Consider the following 19,012-nt stretch of genomic DNA (forward strand, 5'->3'; position numbering starts at 1 on the left):
ATAGTACACTACTAAGCTTTAGTAGATATTATTTCAACCTAAAATCTCTCGATGGTTTTCTACGTCACGGTCTATTCCTGTATTGAAGTACCATATCTTGAATGCGCCATCTTGTGGATTATGGCAGCAACCGCACGTTCTTTACTTTTCTCTCCAAAATTAACATTTGGGTTGTTTTAGTTTGACAAAGTATGAGAGACTTGACTATATTACTAATAAAAAGATTCACAAAAATGTGTTATTTCAGGCTAACCCACAAAGTAATCAGGTTAAGTAGACTTTTCCTTGTATTTATTCAGTCCTTACTAATATGACATACCCCAACATGAACAATACTGTAATGTGATTTTTATATGTATGTATGTATGTGTGTGTGTGTGTGTGTATATATATATATATATATATATATATATATATATATAAATTGTGATCTTTGCAGTGTGCCTAAATGCCAACAATCTGTTTAGGGAACAAAATATATTTGGACACGAGTTCATCGAAGGAATGTAATTTATTGATTTCCCTAAGATAACATTTAAATAAACACAATTTAAAAACGGTTTTGATGTAAAAGTGCCATTCCAACAAAACAAGATAAGCAAATGTGAACGAGAAACATCTAAGTTATCAATAATCTACATCAACACCAAAAAGAAGAAAAATGATGGTAGAATTTGACTAAAATGTGACCGAAGAAATGATTTAAGAACAATTAACAAAAGTCCATTTTTATAATACAAAATAAATAACCTTCCTTCTTTTTCCTTTCTTTTTTTTCTTAATAAATATGGTATTCCTTGTGTGGTAACTTTAGATTATTTATATTTCAATATATTTTATGATGACACCTGTTTGATTTTCAACTTTGCATTGGCCTCAGAACGGCCCACTTCATTTTTTTTTTTTTTTCAAAATTAGTTTAGTCCTTCAATCTAGATTTCCCTTTGGACAGAAATTGTGGATTTTTTATTATATATATATATATATATATATATATATATATAAAATGTGCGTGTCTGTGTTTATATATATATTATATATATACACACACACACATTTTTTTTTAAAAAATCCAAAATGTGGATTAATACCATATTCTCATTAACTCATGAACTTCTGAAAGCTGGCATGCTGATATGTTAAGACCATACACAAAAAAACTAAAGAGAACCTGCTCTGCAAAGAGCTAAATAACAATAAAATGAGCATGATCTAATGGAAATTGCAGGACACTGTTTAACATCACAAAACAAATGCACAGTAGAAAGTAAAATTGTAATGGAGTAGTGAAAGTGGTTTGAGTATTTGCAGCTCTATGTAAAATATTCTGCTGCTGTCATCCCTTCTCCCAAAATATACTAAAGTGCTCCTGTCTATCCAAGCAAAACCTCCAGTGCTGTGCTAAAGAATTTATAATAATGGAGTAGAAAGACATGAGCGCTCTGGCTGAAAGTTGCTGCTCAGTCCTGACGTGTTCTCCCTACAGTACAGACTCAGAACAGGTTTTTGTTTCACCACATGGGAACGTGAGGGACATCACTGTATCACACTCTTGTGTCCGTGTGAAGATGTGGTGTTTGATCCACAGTCAACGTACAGGTACTTCTCCTGAGACACCTGCTCAGCGTGGCCAAAGTACATGACAGTTACAGTCATCCTGGAGAGAAGAGAACATAGTATCATTCAAATATCATATTCATTTCTCATATAATATTTTGATTGATGATTATTTTATCTAATAAAGATCTACAATTCTTTTCAACTGAGAAACACTGAATACAGTAACAAAGAATTTATACAGAAAAATGTTTCTAAAAACAAAAACAGCTTTTTTCAGTCTGTTCGTTTACATAAACTCTTTGAACAATGATTCTTAAAAGGAGTCAGATTTTCATTTAAAGAATGCTTACTGCATCATGACGACAATGTTATGCACTTTAATTGATGGCATGGTACAGTAGTCACTGTAAAAACAGAGTCAGGTAATCATCACACTCATTCTAAAACACTATCAGTAAGAAGATTTTATTATAATGTAAGGCCCTACTAACAAATACTCACAATATGTAGTTCATCTCATTTGCTATGATGGTGGGAACAGTGAAATCGACCTATAAATAAAACATTGACATTGATAACAGTTGTTATCAAAAGTAATTACACATACGGAGAAGAACTCCAATTACAAAGTCATGTGACTAAATCATACACAGCCTTTATTGGGAGGATACAGGTCACTTATTTATTTCTGTTATATTAAAATGTGGCTTTAACTGCTCTGTGATTAAATTTAGGCTTGAAACAGTAAGGCATTTAATTAAAATTATGAAAAAGCTTTTGTAGTAGTACAATTGTATTATACACTTTTACAATATATTTTTTATAATTTTTAGAGCAGCATACTTTAGCAAATGTTACTTTTAATGCAAAAAAATAATTTGAATAATATTCAATTATTAATTATACAATTAATACAAAGTTAACATTGTGCAGATAATAAATAAAAAATATTTTGGGTTTATAATGAAACATTAAAGCTATAAACGCCAAATATTTCATTTAAAATATGTATAAATTATATTTAAAAAATAATAATTTATGCACAGTATGGAAAATTATTTAAAATTATTATAAAATATTATTATATATTAAAATTATTCTTAATTATGAAATTTATTTGGATAAATTAACACGGACCTGACGCAGATCCAGAGGGGTGATACTGGTGACATTACTGACGACGGCCTTTCCAATCACAGTCTTGTAGAACTGCACCTGTGCTGTGATGTTGGCCACGCGCACTGGGTAGTAATTATTGTTGGTGATGTTCAGAGTATTCTGAGAAAGACAAAAATACTCTTATTTAATACAGCTGAATAAAAACATGGCAACAAAATTAACAAAAAAAAAAAAACACTCTGACTTTGCCAAAAGTCCCATCTGATCAAGTACACAAAGAATAGAACCACAAATCAAACATTGGTTAACAAGCCTGAAATACTACTTAAAAGGCTTTGCTATAGATATTACCGTGAGATTTATGTATATTATCCGCTGGTCTCGATTGTATGTGACATAGGCTGACTTCACCCCAACATAAGAGACGTCAATAGTCCGAGGGAACAGGAAGAACACAGCCAAACCAGAGAGTAGCAGACACAGAAAGACTGATAAAGACACGTACAATGTCCTGTAATAGTGCAAGAATATACAGTCAGTCATAAAATATATAGTATCCAGTGCTGATTTGAATCGGATATTGAAATTAACTTGCGTTCGTCTTGGCTTCAGCCTCTGGTCACTGTACGGTATCAAAGCAACTAGCTGGTTTTCTTGGTCTGTTAGAAAGTCAAAGATAGGAAGTGCATATAATGATTTATTCAAGCATTTTGTTGATACCACAAGTTTAAGAACTATTTATTCATGTTAAACATTTAGTTGCAGCATGTTCATATTACATTGAGTGGTATAAAGTAATGGGTGGGTAAATGGAGATCGATGGATGCGTTCTCACCTCTAGGTATCCTCCCCGTCCCTTGACAAGTAGGACAGGTGATGCTGTCTCTGCCAGTGAATTCAACATATGGAAACTGTGACACATCATGTTTATCGTCCTCAGTGTGAGACTCTGTGTTTTCGGTCAGGTTCTCCTGGTCCTCTTTTTGCTTTGGCAAAGAAAACAGAGACTTCCCCATGGTTGGGCTGGCCTTCAAAGAAAGAAATCGTGGGTGAAATTTAGTGCATTAAAGTGCGAGTCATAAAAGATCATACATATGCTGTGGTGAACATGGGCATATATCTTCCAAATGACAAAAGTATGAAACTGTTGGCTGTTTTATAATGTTATTCTGTCTATAAAAATATCAATTATGTCACATTATGTAGGCCTAAACAACATATTCTGGCTTTCAACAACTAAAAAATATATTTTTTGTATCCTTCAATCATGAAACCTGCTTAATGTTTGATGGTAAACCGATGCAAATAATAACAGGTGATATGAGAACACAGTGTACGGCCGGCGATCTCGTGTTCTTGATAGGGCTCAATATTGATAATGTATAGCAATGCATAATTAAAATGCATTTACTTGGTTTCGTATTAACGCATTTAGATCGATGCATTTAAAATGTGTTATTAACACGCACGCTACGAAAGAGGATGGTGATGTAAGAGCAAACGGGCCTAAAAACAGGTCAAGCACCATACATAATGATTCTTAATTTAAAGTTCGATATGAATATACAGTGGATAGTATATGAGTCTGTGTATTTTTACCTTATTTTGAAGGGTCCTGCCTTCTGTTTGTATAATATTACAGTCGATATAGCGTCTTTACTCCGCTCAGACACGAATGTTCTGTTGCATCAGAAGCTCCGCCTCCTGCATTAATAAGTGACATGACGGTACATTGTGGTCTTTGTGCGATTGGACGATACCTACAAGTGACACTGTTACAGGCCAATCATATTGGAGAAGGCGGGATTTGCAACTAAGCCCCGCCCTTCTGTTTATAGTTGCCGATCAAGTCTCAAGGCCGTGTGTGCTGTGAAAGTACAATGTTTTTCTTTGGGTGTAATTTCCTTTATTTGGTCTAAAACTGTTGTTTTTCGCGATGCGCTAGATATGCTCATGATTAGATCTAAAAATGAAAACACTGCATATTAAAAGAAAAATAATTAATATACCAAAGCAACTAAGGAGATCACTTATCCATTGCATGTGGGGAGGCGAGGCGTGTCTGCAAGAGAAGCATAAATGTGTATCTGTTTACTTAATCTACATACAAGCATAATGATTGATAGCTTTTATCAAATATGCTAAAACAGGAAAGGAAACATTTGGTTGGACAGGCAGAAAGAAACAGCACAGATGTGCTTTTTCGATATAAAGAAAAAGCATTTAATTATATGACTCATGAATCGTTTGTGCAATCAAAATGAGTGCTCAACCACCAAGTAGGCTTGTGGTTAACACTTCTCAAATTGATTTCCTGATGTTTCATGATAGCTGTCAAACCATCAAAAATGCGACATAGTATACACACACGGAACAGAGGAAATGTATCATTTACAAATGTATTATATACACGTTTAAAGCATTAATTTAATTAATTAGTTAGCGAAAAATAACGCAATGAAAATAATTTTAACGCAGTTAACGCGCTGGCCCCGCCCCCAGCCTGTACGTCATCATATATTTGATACAGTTGACTGTTGACAACATAGATATGGTTGACAACTATGAAGCAGGGCAACTCTATAAATGCAGTTATGGCCATAAATTCAAGATAATGTATGAGTTTTTGTCTCATATCACATGATAATGATATCACACAAGCAGTGAGAGCAATATCAAATGAGTGTTTATTTTTTTTGTCACGAATATTTTATATTGAATCAAAATATTTATTTCTTAAGCTACTTTGTCTTTTAACACAATAATAGCTTTAAATAATCTATTGTGGGCATTTTCACAGCCAAATTTAGTTTTTTTATTAGATAAATTACCCACCGCACCATGTAATTAATTACCCTGAACAAAATGATAAACGCAACACTTTTGTTTTTGACCCCATTTTTCATGAGCTGATCACAAAGATCTAAGACTTTTTCTATGTACACAAAAAGCCTATTTCTCTTAAATATTGTTCACAAATCTGTCTAAATCTGTGTTAGTGAGCACTTCTCCTTTGCCGAGATAATCCATCCAGCCCACAGGTGTGGCATATCAAGATGCTGATTAGACAGCATAATAATTGCACAGGTGTGCCTTAGGCTGGCCACAATAAAAGGCCACTCTAAAATGTGCAGTTTTATTACACAGCACAATGCCACAGATGTCACAAATTTTGAGGAAGCGTGCAATTGGCATGCTGACTGGAGGAAATTTCCACCAGAGCTGTTGACCATGAATTGAATGTTCATTTCTCTACCATAAGCCATCTCCAAAGGCGTATCAGAGAATTTGGAAGTACATTCAACCAGCCTCACAACCACAGACCATGTGTAACCACACCAGCCCAGGACCTCAACATCCAGCATCTTCACCTCCAAGATTGTCTGAGACCAGCCACCTGGACAGGTGCTGTAACAATCAGTTTGAATAGCCAAAGTATGTCTGCACAAACTATCAGAAACCATCTCAGGGAAGCTCATCTGCATGCTTGTCGTCCTCATCAGGGTCTCGACCTGACTGCAGTTCGTCGTCGTAACTGACTTGAGCGGGCAAATGCTCACATTCGATGGCATCTGGCACTTTGGAGAAGTGTTCTCTTCATGGATGAATCTTAGTTTTCACTGTACAGGGTAGATGGCAGACAGCGTGTATGGTGTTGTGTGGGTGAGCGGTTTGCTGAAGTCAACGTTGTGGATCGAGTGGTCCATGGTGGCAGTGGGGTTATGGTTTGGGCAGGCATATGTAATGGACAACGAACACAGGTGCATTTTATTGATAGCATTTTGAATGCACAGAGATACCGTGATAAGATCCTGAGGTCCGTTGCTGTGCCATTCATCCACGACCATCTCCTCATGTTGCAGCATGATAATGCACAGCCCCATGTTGCAAGGATCTGTACACAACTCCTGGAAGTTGAAAACATCCCAGTTCTTACATGGCCAGCATAGTCACCGTATATAACACAGATTGAGCATGTTTGGGATGCTCTGGATCAGCGTATATGACAGCGTGTTCCAGTTCTTGCCAATATCCAGCAACTTCGCACAGCCATTGAAGAGGAGTGGACCAACATCCCATAGGCCACAATCAACAACCTGATCAACTCTATGTGAAGGAGATCTGTTGCACTGCGTGTGGCAAATGGTGGTCACACCAGTGATCTTTGAGTTCAGCTCACGAAATATGGGGGCAAAAAAAGTGTTGCGTTTATAATTTTGTTCAGTGTAGATTACAATTTTTAATTGACTGACAGCCCTAAATAAAATGTTTATAAATAAAGGCACAAATAAGCTTTCTTATTTTTCAAATATACAACTGTTGATTAGATTTTTTTCGATATTATCGATTTTTTTCTTTCTTTTTTTTAATTAACATGACGTGTGATCATCATGAAACTGAAGAGGATCAGCGTTTACACGGGTTTCTTGTATACAAACAATACCGGATGCGCGCGCATCCAGGAGGCAGAAAACCGCTATCTGTTATGCAGAGTTCAGTAAAAGAACATTGTAATTACCGTAGATTTCACATTGTTTGTAATTTCTTGTTGACTCAATAATAAATTGCAATTTCAGAGTTGGATCTGTTTGTTTGTGTTTCATATTAATATATTATTAATATACAGAGGTGGGTAGTAACGAGTTACATTTACTTCGTTACATTTACTTGAGTAATTTTTTGGGGTAACTAATACTTTTCGGAGTATATTTAAAGATGGGAACTTTATACTCTTACTTGAGTAAATTTTTTGGGAAAAATCTGTACTTTTACTTCGTTACTGTGGGCGACGCTCCTCTCGTTACTTTATCCTAATGCAATAAATGTTATAAATGCTTCAGTTTATTCCAAACGCGCCGTCTACTTTTCTCTGGGAAATGAGCGATGCCCATTCGCGAATGATTCGTTCTTTTGAGTCAATTCTGTTCAAAGGCTTGATCAAACCAATTGGCAAACGAGTGAATTGGTTCATGAATCAGTTTGAATGAGTCGTTCAGTTCCCTGCCGCACGCGCTGAGCGTCTGAAGTGGTTCACTCGGAGCTGTAACGTTTAAGAACAGAAAGAGCGTTGAAAACGTGGCTGGAACTGCACTGAATTGAAATCTGCAAAGGCTATTATTTGCTAGCGATGGAGATCCTTATTAGATGAACACCGCGTGTGCTGTCTACTGTTTAACAGGTAATAACTTGGGCTACATTCGATTACGATACCACTGTGACATTAGTTTGTTGTACGTGTGTGGCTTATAACAGAGAGGAGTCAAGTTGAATGCAGCTTCCAAAAGACAAAAAATAGCCGTTTAAGATTTTATTAATTTTAATACAATCACACCGGTGCGAGTACGTTCAGCAAGTCATATCATCAGCTCTAAATTCAGATCTGTGTTCGCTTGCTGGCGCTTAGCCAGAGATAGATGTGTTTTTACAGCAGTGCGCATTATAACCAATCACACATGTTTCTTTTGAGCTTATTAAAGCATTGGCCAATCAGAGGTGTTCCAATGAGTCATCGCTGAAATGCCGGTGCTTCCTTCACTCGCTCACTGACTGAATACCTCTTTCTGGTGAATTCTCTCGTCAGAAACAACAAAGTGCAGATGTGTGTACGAATCTTTAATTAAGATATAGATTTCACAGTGTTAACAGTTTCAGTGATATTAATGGGAGTTTCTGAGAGTGATTGAAATCTAGACTGTCAGTGAAAATGATCTTTAATAATGTAAATGTTATTTGCTCTCTTTCTGAACAATGAAAAGTAGCAATATTTATATCACATTAACTTTCAATATTAAATTCACATTTAATATAAAGTCAGTCGTATTAAAAATATGTTATGGCATGACACCTATATCTGTTACTTAAGTAAACAGACAGGGTTTTATAATAAATTACATAAATCGGAGTAAAGGCTGATGAAATATATACATTTATACACGCACACATACATTACATACATTTTATCTATATATCTAAATAAAAATAGGCTCAGTATATATGACCCAAAGTAACTAGTAACTAACTACTTGAGTAGATTTTTTATCCGATACTCTTTTACTCTTACTCAAGTAACTATTCAAGACTAGTACTTTTACTTTTACTTGAGTAAATATTTCTAAAAGTACTTTTACTTGAGTACAGTTTTTGGGAACTCTACCAACCTCTGTTAATATAACATCCGGACCCCAATCTGCCCTTCTTATGGCTTGAAGCCATAACCTCCGCCGGTTTTTTTGCAAAACCATGCTTCCCCCTAGGCACGTTGAACATCTGACACCCAGCACTGGCTGGGTACAATTGACAACGCAACAACTCCTTGGCATTTTGACTAGCGACAACACCACCACCTAACAGTTAAACCATTTACTCCGGTAAGAAGAGCGCGGGTCTTTTGCCTCTTGGTTGCGTGCGCAAGCAGTGATGACGTCGCCGAGAAATCCATGTATAGACACATGGCTAATAAGCACTTTTGTTTGACTAACAAAAAAACTTTAACTGTTAACCGAGAAATTATTAAATTATATTTGAGAATCTAAATAGGTTACTGGGCAAAAACGTGGGAATTATCAATGCAGTTCTAGTTAAAACCACAACATGTAATCTTGGCGATCATTAACCCGGCCTTCAGATTCAGATATTGGCAGTGGACTAAACCATTTCTCTCGCCCAAGGTGGATTGCAGGGCGTTGTACTAATAAACGTTTTGGGTTAATCTCGTCAAACCGGCAGTGCAGCCAATGAATACTGTTCCACAATATCGTGTATTATTGTTCAAGAAGTAAAAGAAATGTATAAGAGTCCATATTTTTAAACACACAAAGTATTGTTCTCTTTTGGTGCCCTAGGAATTTACACGCTTTTTGCTTGTGGTGGTCCCGCCGATCTCACCTGAGTTTCGGGTTACACTTTCATACCTCATTGCAGAAGGAAATGGAGGACGCACCTGCCTGAGAAAATACAGCTGCTTTGTCGACACTTGCTCGGACGTCCTTTACATACCTTTGAGGAAATTAACGTTTTTAAAGCTCATATGTTTTAAAAGGTTTTTAGAAAATATGTCGCTGGGTATAATCTTCACCTTCCTCTTGTTCACAGGTAGGGACGTTTCGTCTTGTTATGCTAATGCAGTACTGTTTTCACTTCTTCGTTATTTATTGTATGTATATAGAAAATATCAATCGATTATCTTATTATATCTTATTACAATCCATATGAAGGCCATATGGACGTATCTATAGTAGATATACGATTTGTCACATAATTTACTAAAATGAGTGGTCAAAGGCTATAATAATAATTGTTTATGCATAATCAAAAAAAAATCACAAGTTTAAATGTAACTAGAATCTAAAAATCAGATTTGAGTACAAAATATTACACATCCATTTTGATATATAGGCCTGCCTCAGGTTTTTACACATGTTGTGCAATGGTTTCACTTTGTCTTATTTGGATTTACTTAAATGCATTTGGTGTTTGTTGTTAAGGGAGCAACTTAAGTGGATTGTGTGGGAGGTGAATATTCACACCGAGTGGTTTCGGTCAGACATACAGTACTGTATATGAGTCACATCCTCTGATAAACTCTTTTAAGCTAACACTAACTTACGACCTGACGTCATAATATGATGTCACCTGTGTGTAAAGTTTGTATACCATTTCTTGGTAATCCCAAACAATGCTCAAAATGGCCGGTTGGAGTGCGTGTAGAGGCCCTCTATCTGTCATTGTCTCCGTTTAAAAGGTATTATTAAAGAGTTTTGCTTGAAAAGACGATTTAATTGTAGCCTCCGTGAAAGACTATTGTTCTTTGGCCTGTATGTTAAGGGTTGTCATTTTATTTCAGACCTATCAGGTCTAACAACAGGAATATACATATGCATCTCGCAGTACTTCCTATATAATCCCCATAACACCTCAGAGAGTCATTATGATAGGATAATATATTTTCTTCCTCAAAAGTGTTTACACCAAATTTAAAAATACAGTTCAAATGAATATACAAACCTGTTCCTTCCAAAATGATCACATTTTTCAATGTTGAGTTGCAAAAATATTACTCCTATTCAATAAAAAATATTACTGAAGATGATATATTGAACATTGCTTTAAACATTTAACATCTCTTTAATAAGTACAGTTGACCACCTGACTTTGACAGCTAGAATGATGATTTAACCACAGCAATTATCATGACTGGTGAAAAACGAGTGATTTAAGTGATTGAAAGATCTTTTTCTAGTGGACTACTTGCTTCCTGAGCATTCAAAATGCTTTCAATAGCTCTAAGCCGAAGAGAAGTCAGTTTATTATTTGAAAAGACTAAAATGTTTCACTGACACAATCCATGTGGTTGACCTGCTTTATTATAATCTTTTCCCTTGTGTTTTTGTTACTGCCTCAAAGACTTTCAGTCCAGTCTGAATGGTATTTGATCTCCACTGTATTCTTAATTCCTGTCTAAGTTCTTGGGAGTGTCTTAAATCACCCTGTGTTCATTTATTTATGGATGCCGTTATATTCAAATGTGTTTTCTCTCCCATAGGCTGCACCACAGCCGTCAATGTGATCTGCCCTAACCCACGATACGTGGTCATATTATTCCAGCCGGTCACACTGAGCTGTGATTTCACTACAACAGCTACAAACACACCAGTGGTCACCTGGAAATACAAGTCCTACTGCAGAGACCCGATCCAAGCTGCATTAAACCCCAGCAGTGCTGACAATGCTATCGCTCAGTCTAACCCAAACTACAACCCCAACATCGAGTGTGCAGACAGCGTCAGGACCGTTCGCATAGTGGCTTCGAAAGAAACAACGGTCACACTTGCGAAAGAGTACCAGGGCCGTCAGATCAGCATAACAAACAGTTAGTTAGCTTTACATTGTAAAAGTATTTAATTTTTTTTACATTTTTTTTCTTTCTTTATTTTTTTATTCATGTTTTTTTAAATATATTATCTAACAACATGAATTTTTTTATTTATTAGAATTTTATTTTCATCAACACTACACCTGTAAAGGCTGTGCTAGATTTAGCCTGGATGCATATTATCTACCATAAAGATTTAAAATATGTACATTTATGATATGATTTGATATGATGGTCACCTGTAAAATGTCACTTATTTTATGTTTTCTAAAATATATAGAGGCAGACCTTAGCTTTGTTCAGACCGCGTGGGGTGACAGTGGCGTGTACCTCTGCAGTGTTATCTCATCCCAGGACCTTGTAGGGAATAGCGAGTGTTATACAGAGCTCATTGTGCTTGGTAAGTGTTCACCTTTTCACAAACAAACTCGCATTGATGGACACCCAAACATTTCAATGTGTGATTACTTTGTCATGTTTGATGGGTCTGTGCATATGTGAGGAATTAGGACTGTGTTTGATGATCTCTTGGAATTTTTATTTTTTTAAGTTTATTATTTGTTTGTGATATGATTAAGTTATTTAGTAACACTTTACTTAAAGCCTTTATGTACAATTCACTTTAAAAGTACTTATAATATTAATTATGCCTTGTAATGCATTGTATAATCTCATGAATAATTGTAACCACAGTTAATACATTATAACATTAATGCATTACACTATACATTTTAAATTTGGTTTAAAATTATTTACAACAAGATATAATGTATTGACGCACATTATGAATAATTATAATGCATTTTAGCCTTTAATAACCCTTTATAATGCATTATACATAAAGGTTTTAAGTAAATTATACTATTTTATTATGTTTTTTTTTCTACCTGGAAGATCGCTGTTTGCTTGTGAAGGATTCAAGTCAATTTCTTTAATGTCATAGAAAGCAGTAATATATTGATAAATACTAGTGCTGTCAAATGATTAATCGCATCCAAAATAAGTTTTTGTTTACATAATATATGTGTGTATTTATTTTATTAGGTATACATAAATGCACACACATACAGCATATATTTAGAAAATATTTACATGTATATATTTATATAATTTATATCATATATAAATATATTTAATATATAAACATAAATTTTTTCTTAAATATATAGATGTTTGTGTGTCTTTTTATGTTCATAATAAATATACAAAGTACACACACATCTGTTATGTAAACAAAAACTTTTAATTTCGATGAGATTAATTGCGTTTAATCGTTTGACAGCACTAATAAATAAAATTAGTAATAATTATAGTAGCAGGAGATGTAGTCTATTAAATTAAAGGTAGTTTCTTCTTCTTGGGCCGATGCCGAAAGGCCTTTTTTTAGTAATTATGGCTTTGTCTTTCTTTCACAGAGAGAAAGTCAAATACTACAGACCTGCTGCCTGGCATTGATTTACTGATCATGGAAGGTAGAATAAATGCTTCTCTCTAGTGTTCTGGTTGAGTTTGGAGCTATAATTGAATCCTTCACCAGCCACAGTCTGGTCTTATTCATTACAGCCTTAAACTAGAAAAAACAACAACTATAGATCTTAAAGTAGAAGCCTTTTTTTTTTTTGCTCCATAAACAAGGTTTGATGGAATGGAAGAACAGTGTGTTCAAACAATGTTGTGTCATTGTGTCCCATGTGTCCCTGAATGTTGTGTCATTGTGTCCTTGCTGATAAAACACTGAAAATGAGATTTTATAACATAGTTTTCTTCTGTAGCTTATAATCTTGTTTTTATTTGTGTCAAATTATGTTGTGCACTCCGAATGATGTCAGTTGCTAATTATTATGGGTCTTATTTGAATTCTTGATTCTTATTGGCAACATTCTGTGGTTAAATATCTTTGCATAATGCTTGAGACAAGACTTTTCATATCCAGTTTCATATCTCTGTTATCACTCCACAACCTCTTTCTTTTCACATAATAAACCAACTTCAGCTCAAAACAATATTAAAGATCCATTAATTTATTTATTTGTAAGCAGTAAAAAAGTAGGGCAATTTACAGTTAGCCAAGTGACTGTATATTATTGCCTACTTAGATTTGCATAATACTGTAATTTAGTTGAGATTTTATGGATCATCTAACGGAGCAAATGATCTCAACTAGAGAGAAATGTATCTTATTTTGATGGTTTGTTTTCTTCATCAGATTGTGGAATAGTTTCTGAGATCTGCCTTTGCACATGACTCATGTTGTGTCTGTGCATGTAGGATGTTGTTGTGGTGCATGCTGGAGTCAAGCCCTGGCAGAGTATCGTGAGGCACAACCGGTCCAGCTGGTTTTTCTTTATGTGTGTCATATACTTTTTTTTTATTTTTTGCTTGCAGAACTGACAGACATGTGCATACATGAAGATGAATGTCCTCATCTCATGACATTTTACCAAGCATTAGGAATGGGGGATGGTGTGCAGTACCAAAATAAGTGATGAAACTGAAATAAAATCTCATGAAACAGCTATAAAGCCAATTTTGCATTTTGCCATGTTTTTATTTTTAGTCTTTTCTGACAGAAGAATGGCCTCATTCTCCTGTTTTAGTATCTGATGCAAGAGATTTGTCTCTTTTCCCCAACTGTTAATTTTTTCTCGTCTCTTCTCTTTCTCCAGACTGGTTGTTAGTGGTGTTGGTGGTGCTGGGCTTCCTGCTGCTGTTGCTCCTGTTGGGTATCTGCTGGTGTCAGTGTTGCCCTCACACCTGCTGTTGTTACGTCAGATGCCCCTGCTGCCCAGAGCGCTGCTGCTGTCCCCGTGCACGTGAGTCCACACTGCCTTCACTTCCAATTCTCCTTTAGACAGAAATGGCCCGTTTGAGAGGAAGTAAATAACTCAAACTGAATGAAAAGGCAGCAAAAACTGATGAAGTTGTCAGTGTTATTTTCATATCATTTATATTCTAATATATTTTGTTTTGATATTTTGATTTAGCATTTTTTTTTAGTTAATATTTAGTCAGTTTGTTTACAAATATTTTTGTAAAATCTGTTCTTATTATTATGATTACTTTTTAGATTTTATTTTAGTTTCAGCTTAGTTTTATTTCTAGTTATTAGTAAACTTTCATATTTTTGCTTAGTTTGTTTTTCATCTGATATCTATCTTTTATTTCAGCTTTAACAGAAATGGTTAATAGTTTTAGTAACCGTTAACGATAATAACATGGTAAAATGAGTTCCAGAAAATTGTTGCAAAATTCCTCATTGTGTTTTTATTAGGTCTTTCAGTTGATTAAAAATATATAATCTACTGTAATTAAGTACATGATATGGTGAATTAATCAAATTATTTTTAAATGTATGAATATTTGCAAAGAAAAGCCTTTATATGTTATTGTGTTGTTTTAAATAATTATTTGTGCTAAATTAAATTCTTTGCAGTATATGAGGCTGGAAAAATGGTTAAGTCTGGCGTCCCCAGTCAGTACGCAGCCACTCTGTACGCCCCAAGCATGTACGGCCAGCCAGCTTATGGAGTTGGCGGACCTGCGCCAGGCATACCCATGCTCCCTATGCCAATGGGTGCTCCTGGTCCTCTGTCCAATGGATATGGCAGAGACTTTGATGGAGCCAGCTCAGGTAGAGTCATCCCCTCTTTGCCTTAAGAACAGCAATTTAACAACATTGTTTTTACAGTAATAAATGTAATTGGTTGATCATTTGTTCGTCCCGCTACAGTTGGTCAAGGATCTGAAGTGCCACTCCTGCAAGAGAACGATGGTGGAGGAAGTAAGCAAGAGATCTTCACAATGTCACTACATTGATCCATCTATAACATATTGAAGTGATTTCATTCCTTTGAAACCTTCTGTTTGACATCTAATGTTGGTATGTTTTTCAGCCCGTAGTGGATACCGTGTTCAGGCCGACCAAGAAGGAAACCCAACCCGGGTGCTGTACTACATGGAGCGAGAACTGGCCAACCTCGACCCCAGTCGCCCAATGAATGCTCCAGGCAAATACAGTCGTTGTGAGTTCTGGAGATGGGCACTATTTTGGGTTATAACAAAGTGGTTTTTAACATGATTTACATAGGACATGTTCCTGGATCAGAATCCTTCATGAAAACAATTTAAATCAACCAATTTTGACAGGATTAGGGATTAACAAAAATGTCCTAGTTATGTGTGTGAGAAAGTCCACAGGCTATCTAAATCTAAACTCGATTTAAACTTTGTTGGGGGATGATTTGTAGATTTATTTTATCAAAACTTTTTACTCTTTTAGTCTTCTTCTGTTTTTCTCATCTGTCCTCCAGTGGATAATATGAGCGAGGTGAGCTCACTCCACGATGGTCCAGACTCTCGAAATCGCGGTCGGGCCAGACCACCTCAGCTTACCACAGTGTATGATGATGTGGATGAAAACATGAGCACCATCAGCAGCGTCTCTCAGCATGTCCGACGGGATGAGCCCAGGCGGGGAGTTGAGTCTCGAGGACGTGCACTTTCTGTGGAAAACTTGGACGATATCGGCCGCAATTACAGAGATTATCCGCCTGCACGCCGAGATGGTGGAGCTAGAGGCGGCACAAGAGAGTGAGTGACTGACTGAAATTGAATCACGCTAAATTAATGCATTAAGTCCTTCTTTAACCAATGACTTTCCTCTGTCCAGTTCGGATGACGAGTGGAGCAGTAGTGGACGAGGATACGACCGTGCATTCGATGACCGGCGGCGCCGTGATTACTCTCCTGATGCTCGTCCTCGGCGTGGAGACTCCTTCCGTGGGGCTGGTTTCCAGGGCCGGCGCAGTCGTAGTCGTGATGACCTGACGGATCTGGAGCGTGGCCGTGGTGGTCGGGATGCATACGATGACAGCTTCCTCAGGGAAGCCATGGAAAAGAAGAAGCTTGGTGAGCAGCAGAGGGGCCGCAGCCGTGAGCGTCTTGACAGTGAGAGTGACCGATCTGACCGCTACAGGGGGCAACACACTGGACCGCCACCTCTGCCCCTCGCCCCGCCTTCCGGAAACCCCAATCGCCATGGAAACCATAGCAACTTCCCAGCTATTCCCCCTCCCTACACTACGGACAGTGACAGTGTGGCATCGTCCAAGAAGAGCAACTTAAAAAAGGTTAGAGAGAGCCAGATTCAAAAGTGTTTATTAAATCGGTTTCTCTTAGTGATTTTAATGTTAACTAAAACTAAACTTATTAAAAATCCATTAAGTATAAATATTAGACAGAAAAAAATTAACTTTAAATAAAAATTAGGAAATGATGTCTTGACAGCTAATTCAAGTACTTAAGCTGAAGTATAAAAATGACTAAACCTGAAATAAAGATGAATTAAGGTCAAATTGAAAAAAAACCCTAATTAAAATGACAAAAACACAACACAGTTACTAAAACTTGAGTTAACTAAAAAAAAATTAAAACCACTTCTAATAAATATTATAATAGTATCAGGGTTGTATCAAAGCTTTTATTAGTATTTTGAATCCGTTTATATAGTTTATATTTTACATATTAATTTTAATTAGTTTTACTTTTTTTTTCTTCTCAGTTTTAAATTAAATTAAAATTTAATTTAATTTATGCATTTAGTAGATGCTTTTATCCAAAGCGACTTACAGTGCATTCAGGCTATCAATTTTTACCTATCATGTGTTCCCGGGGAATCGAACCCCCAACCTTCCGCTTGATAGCGCAATGCGCTACAGTTTTAGTTAACTTTAATAACCCTGAATTGTATATAAACAACACAGACACAAAAAACTGTTTTATTGTTACTGGATTGATTGATTAAATTATAGTGCAATTGAACCTTGTTTTATCACGGGACAGTATGTTGTGTTTCAGAAAAGTAAAAAATGTGAAGTAGCCTAATCTTTATCTAAACATATATATGTAATTATATAAGTTGTGTATATTAATAAATATAAGAAATATGATGCAGAATATTAAAATATTCAAAAATAGTATGGAGCAGTGATATTATTAACAAACCAGTATCCAAAATGACACGAGATATTCACAGCTGAAGGGCAAGAACCAACTACAACATTTTATTTAAATAGTCATTTCCCTGCAGGAAAAACAACTTGGTCATGATAGGTTTTGAAAAATCTTTCCATTTCAAATTCTTTTGTTTTTTCTTTGATTTCAAGTTAAGCCCAGCAGAAGAGGATACAATGCTTTTATATTCAGTCATGTTATATTTTTATACTAATACAAAGTTCTGCTGTGTTTTCTCCGTCTAGAATGGAGCTGTGAGCAGAGAGAGTCTGGTGGTGTGATGCTCAGGTGGAAACTGATGTGTGTGTATCTCAGTGATGCAGCTGTGTGTGTTTCCTCTGCCCTTTCATGTCACTTATGCGCGTGTTTGTGTTTTGGCTTGAACACTGAGAGGTATTTTTGTTTATATTCAGATGTCTTGAATTTTGATGGGATATTTTAATGGTAAAAATTGTATATTCACAAATAGTTCACATTATTTCACTGTAATGCAGGCTCGTTTATAAATATAAAATGGCAGATTTGAAACAACTGATGAACTTTTTATGGTTTGGTTTCTCCCATTAACATTATTAACAGCAAGTACTCAAAAAGTATGACTGCTGTCGTACTCGGCATCAGCAGTTGTTTTTACTGTCCAAATATGTCTATCTATCTTCTGTATGTTAATATACTTTAATAGGTGGTTATTTGTGTCTTGGAAAAAACAGAACAATAGAGCCTTTAAAGTTTTCAGGTATTGAGTTTTAATTATTTTAATGTAACATAAAGAAGTGATCTTTGTATGGACTGAAATTCTATCATTTTTCCTGTAGTCTGAGGCATCATGCAGTTTCTGCAACTGAGAGATTTATACAATGCTGTCTTTTAAATTTTTTATTCACATTTGCAAATGCAAGAACTTGTATGAAACACCCCTAAGTGTGCTAATTTGTAATGTAGTTTTTATATATATATATACCTACAGTAATACTCTAATCTCAGATTTGGTCATACAGTAGTTTATGATTTTGCTATTTTTGTACAGTCACAATGTCAATTTTCAATAAAGCTTTTCTATGGTATTTAAGTTTGTTTTCTTGTTAGGGATCAATGTGACATACTTAAACTTTCTTTTCTTTTTCTTTTTTTACATTAGATTTTTTTTAATTGTGATAACTAGAGGGCACTTTACTATTCTTGTACAATAATGGCATAGAATGACGTACTGAGTTCAAATGCAAGTGATTTTGTTTTAAATCGTTATCACTGAGGTATTTTATTTGTATGATTACAATATTAATATGCATTCAGTGTTATAAGTTGTTCCTGTTTAAGTTAATGTTCCTGTCTGTAGCATCCTGTTTAGATGTCATTAGGTGTACATTGCTGTCTTTACAAACCAGAAGCTTACATTTCCTTAACATGTATATAAAATAGTTTTCTTTTAGGTGTCAGCACATCTAGCTT

At 35.5% G+C, this 19,012-nt stretch overlaps 2 protein-coding genes across 3 annotated transcripts; one reads left to right on the forward strand and one right to left on the reverse strand.

Moving 5' to 3' along the window:
* Positions 1 to 1,480: 1,480 nt before the first annotated feature.
* Positions 1,481 to 4,388, reverse strand: LOC132108379 (transmembrane protein 106B-like). Its single transcript, XM_059515085.1, has 7 exons — positions 4,279 to 4,388; positions 3,515 to 3,707; positions 3,031 to 3,338; positions 2,698 to 2,838; positions 2,062 to 2,111; positions 1,911 to 1,964; positions 1,481 to 1,657 (listed from the first exon to the last, which is right to left on the reverse strand). The coding sequence occupies exons 2-7, from the start codon at positions 3,693 to 3,695 to the stop codon at positions 1,537 to 1,539; spliced, it is 855 nt and encodes a 284-aa protein (XP_059371068.1). The 5' UTR covers positions 3,696 to 3,707; positions 4,279 to 4,388; the 3' UTR covers positions 1,481 to 1,536.
* A 4,999-nt stretch (positions 4,389 to 9,387) lies between these two features.
* On the forward strand, positions 9,388 to 18,627 carry LOC132107828 (lipolysis-stimulated lipoprotein receptor-like). Of its 2 annotated transcripts, XM_059514089.1 has the most exons (11): positions 9,388 to 9,771; positions 11,222 to 11,548; positions 11,832 to 11,951; positions 12,967 to 13,023; positions 14,218 to 14,364; positions 14,985 to 15,182; positions 15,282 to 15,332; positions 15,445 to 15,573; positions 15,862 to 16,141; positions 16,221 to 16,680; positions 17,809 to 18,627. In XM_059514089.1, the coding sequence occupies exons 1-11, from the start codon at positions 9,732 to 9,734 to the stop codon at positions 17,842 to 17,844; spliced, it is 1,845 nt and encodes a 614-aa protein (XP_059370072.1). In that variant the 5' UTR covers positions 9,388 to 9,731; the 3' UTR covers positions 17,845 to 18,627. The 2 variants fall into 2 exon arrangements, with proteins under 2 accessions (XP_059370072.1, XP_059370073.1); XM_059514090.1 differs by lacking the exon at positions 12,967 to 13,023 and having other exon boundaries at positions 9,389 to 9,771.
* Positions 18,628 to 19,012: the final 385 nt, after the last annotated feature.

This window comes from Carassius carassius, chromosome 28 (genome assembly GCF_963082965.1).
Source record: "Carassius carassius chromosome 28, fCarCar2.1, whole genome shotgun sequence".
Lineage (NCBI taxonomy): Eukaryota > Metazoa > Chordata > Actinopteri > Cypriniformes > Cyprinidae > Carassius > Carassius carassius.

Bases quoted from the DNA above. Each gene is read 5' to 3' on its own strand.
- LOC132108379 (XM_059515085.1), bottom strand. From the start codon at position 3,695: ATGGGGAAGTCTCTGTTTTCTTTGCCAAAGCAAAAAGAGGACCAGGAG. The intron at 1,965-2,061 runs GTGAGTATTTGT...CTGTTTTTACAG, and splicing joins AATGAGATGAACTACATATT to TGACTACTGTACCATGCCAT. The intron at 1,658-1,910 runs GTAAGCATTCTT...TCTTCTCTCCAG, and splicing joins AACATTGTCGTCATGATGCA to GATGACTGTAACTGTCATGT.
- LOC132107828 (XM_059514089.1), top strand. From the start codon at position 9,732: ATGTCGCTGGGTATAATCTTCACCTTCCTCTTGTTCACAG. The intron at 11,952-12,966 runs GTAAGTGTTCAC...TTTCTTTCACAG, and splicing joins TACAGAGCTCATTGTGCTTG to AGAGAAAGTCAAATACTACA. The intron at 14,365-14,984 runs GTGAGTCCACAC...AATTCTTTGCAG, and splicing joins CTGCTGCTGTCCCCGTGCAC to TATATGAGGCTGGAAAAATG.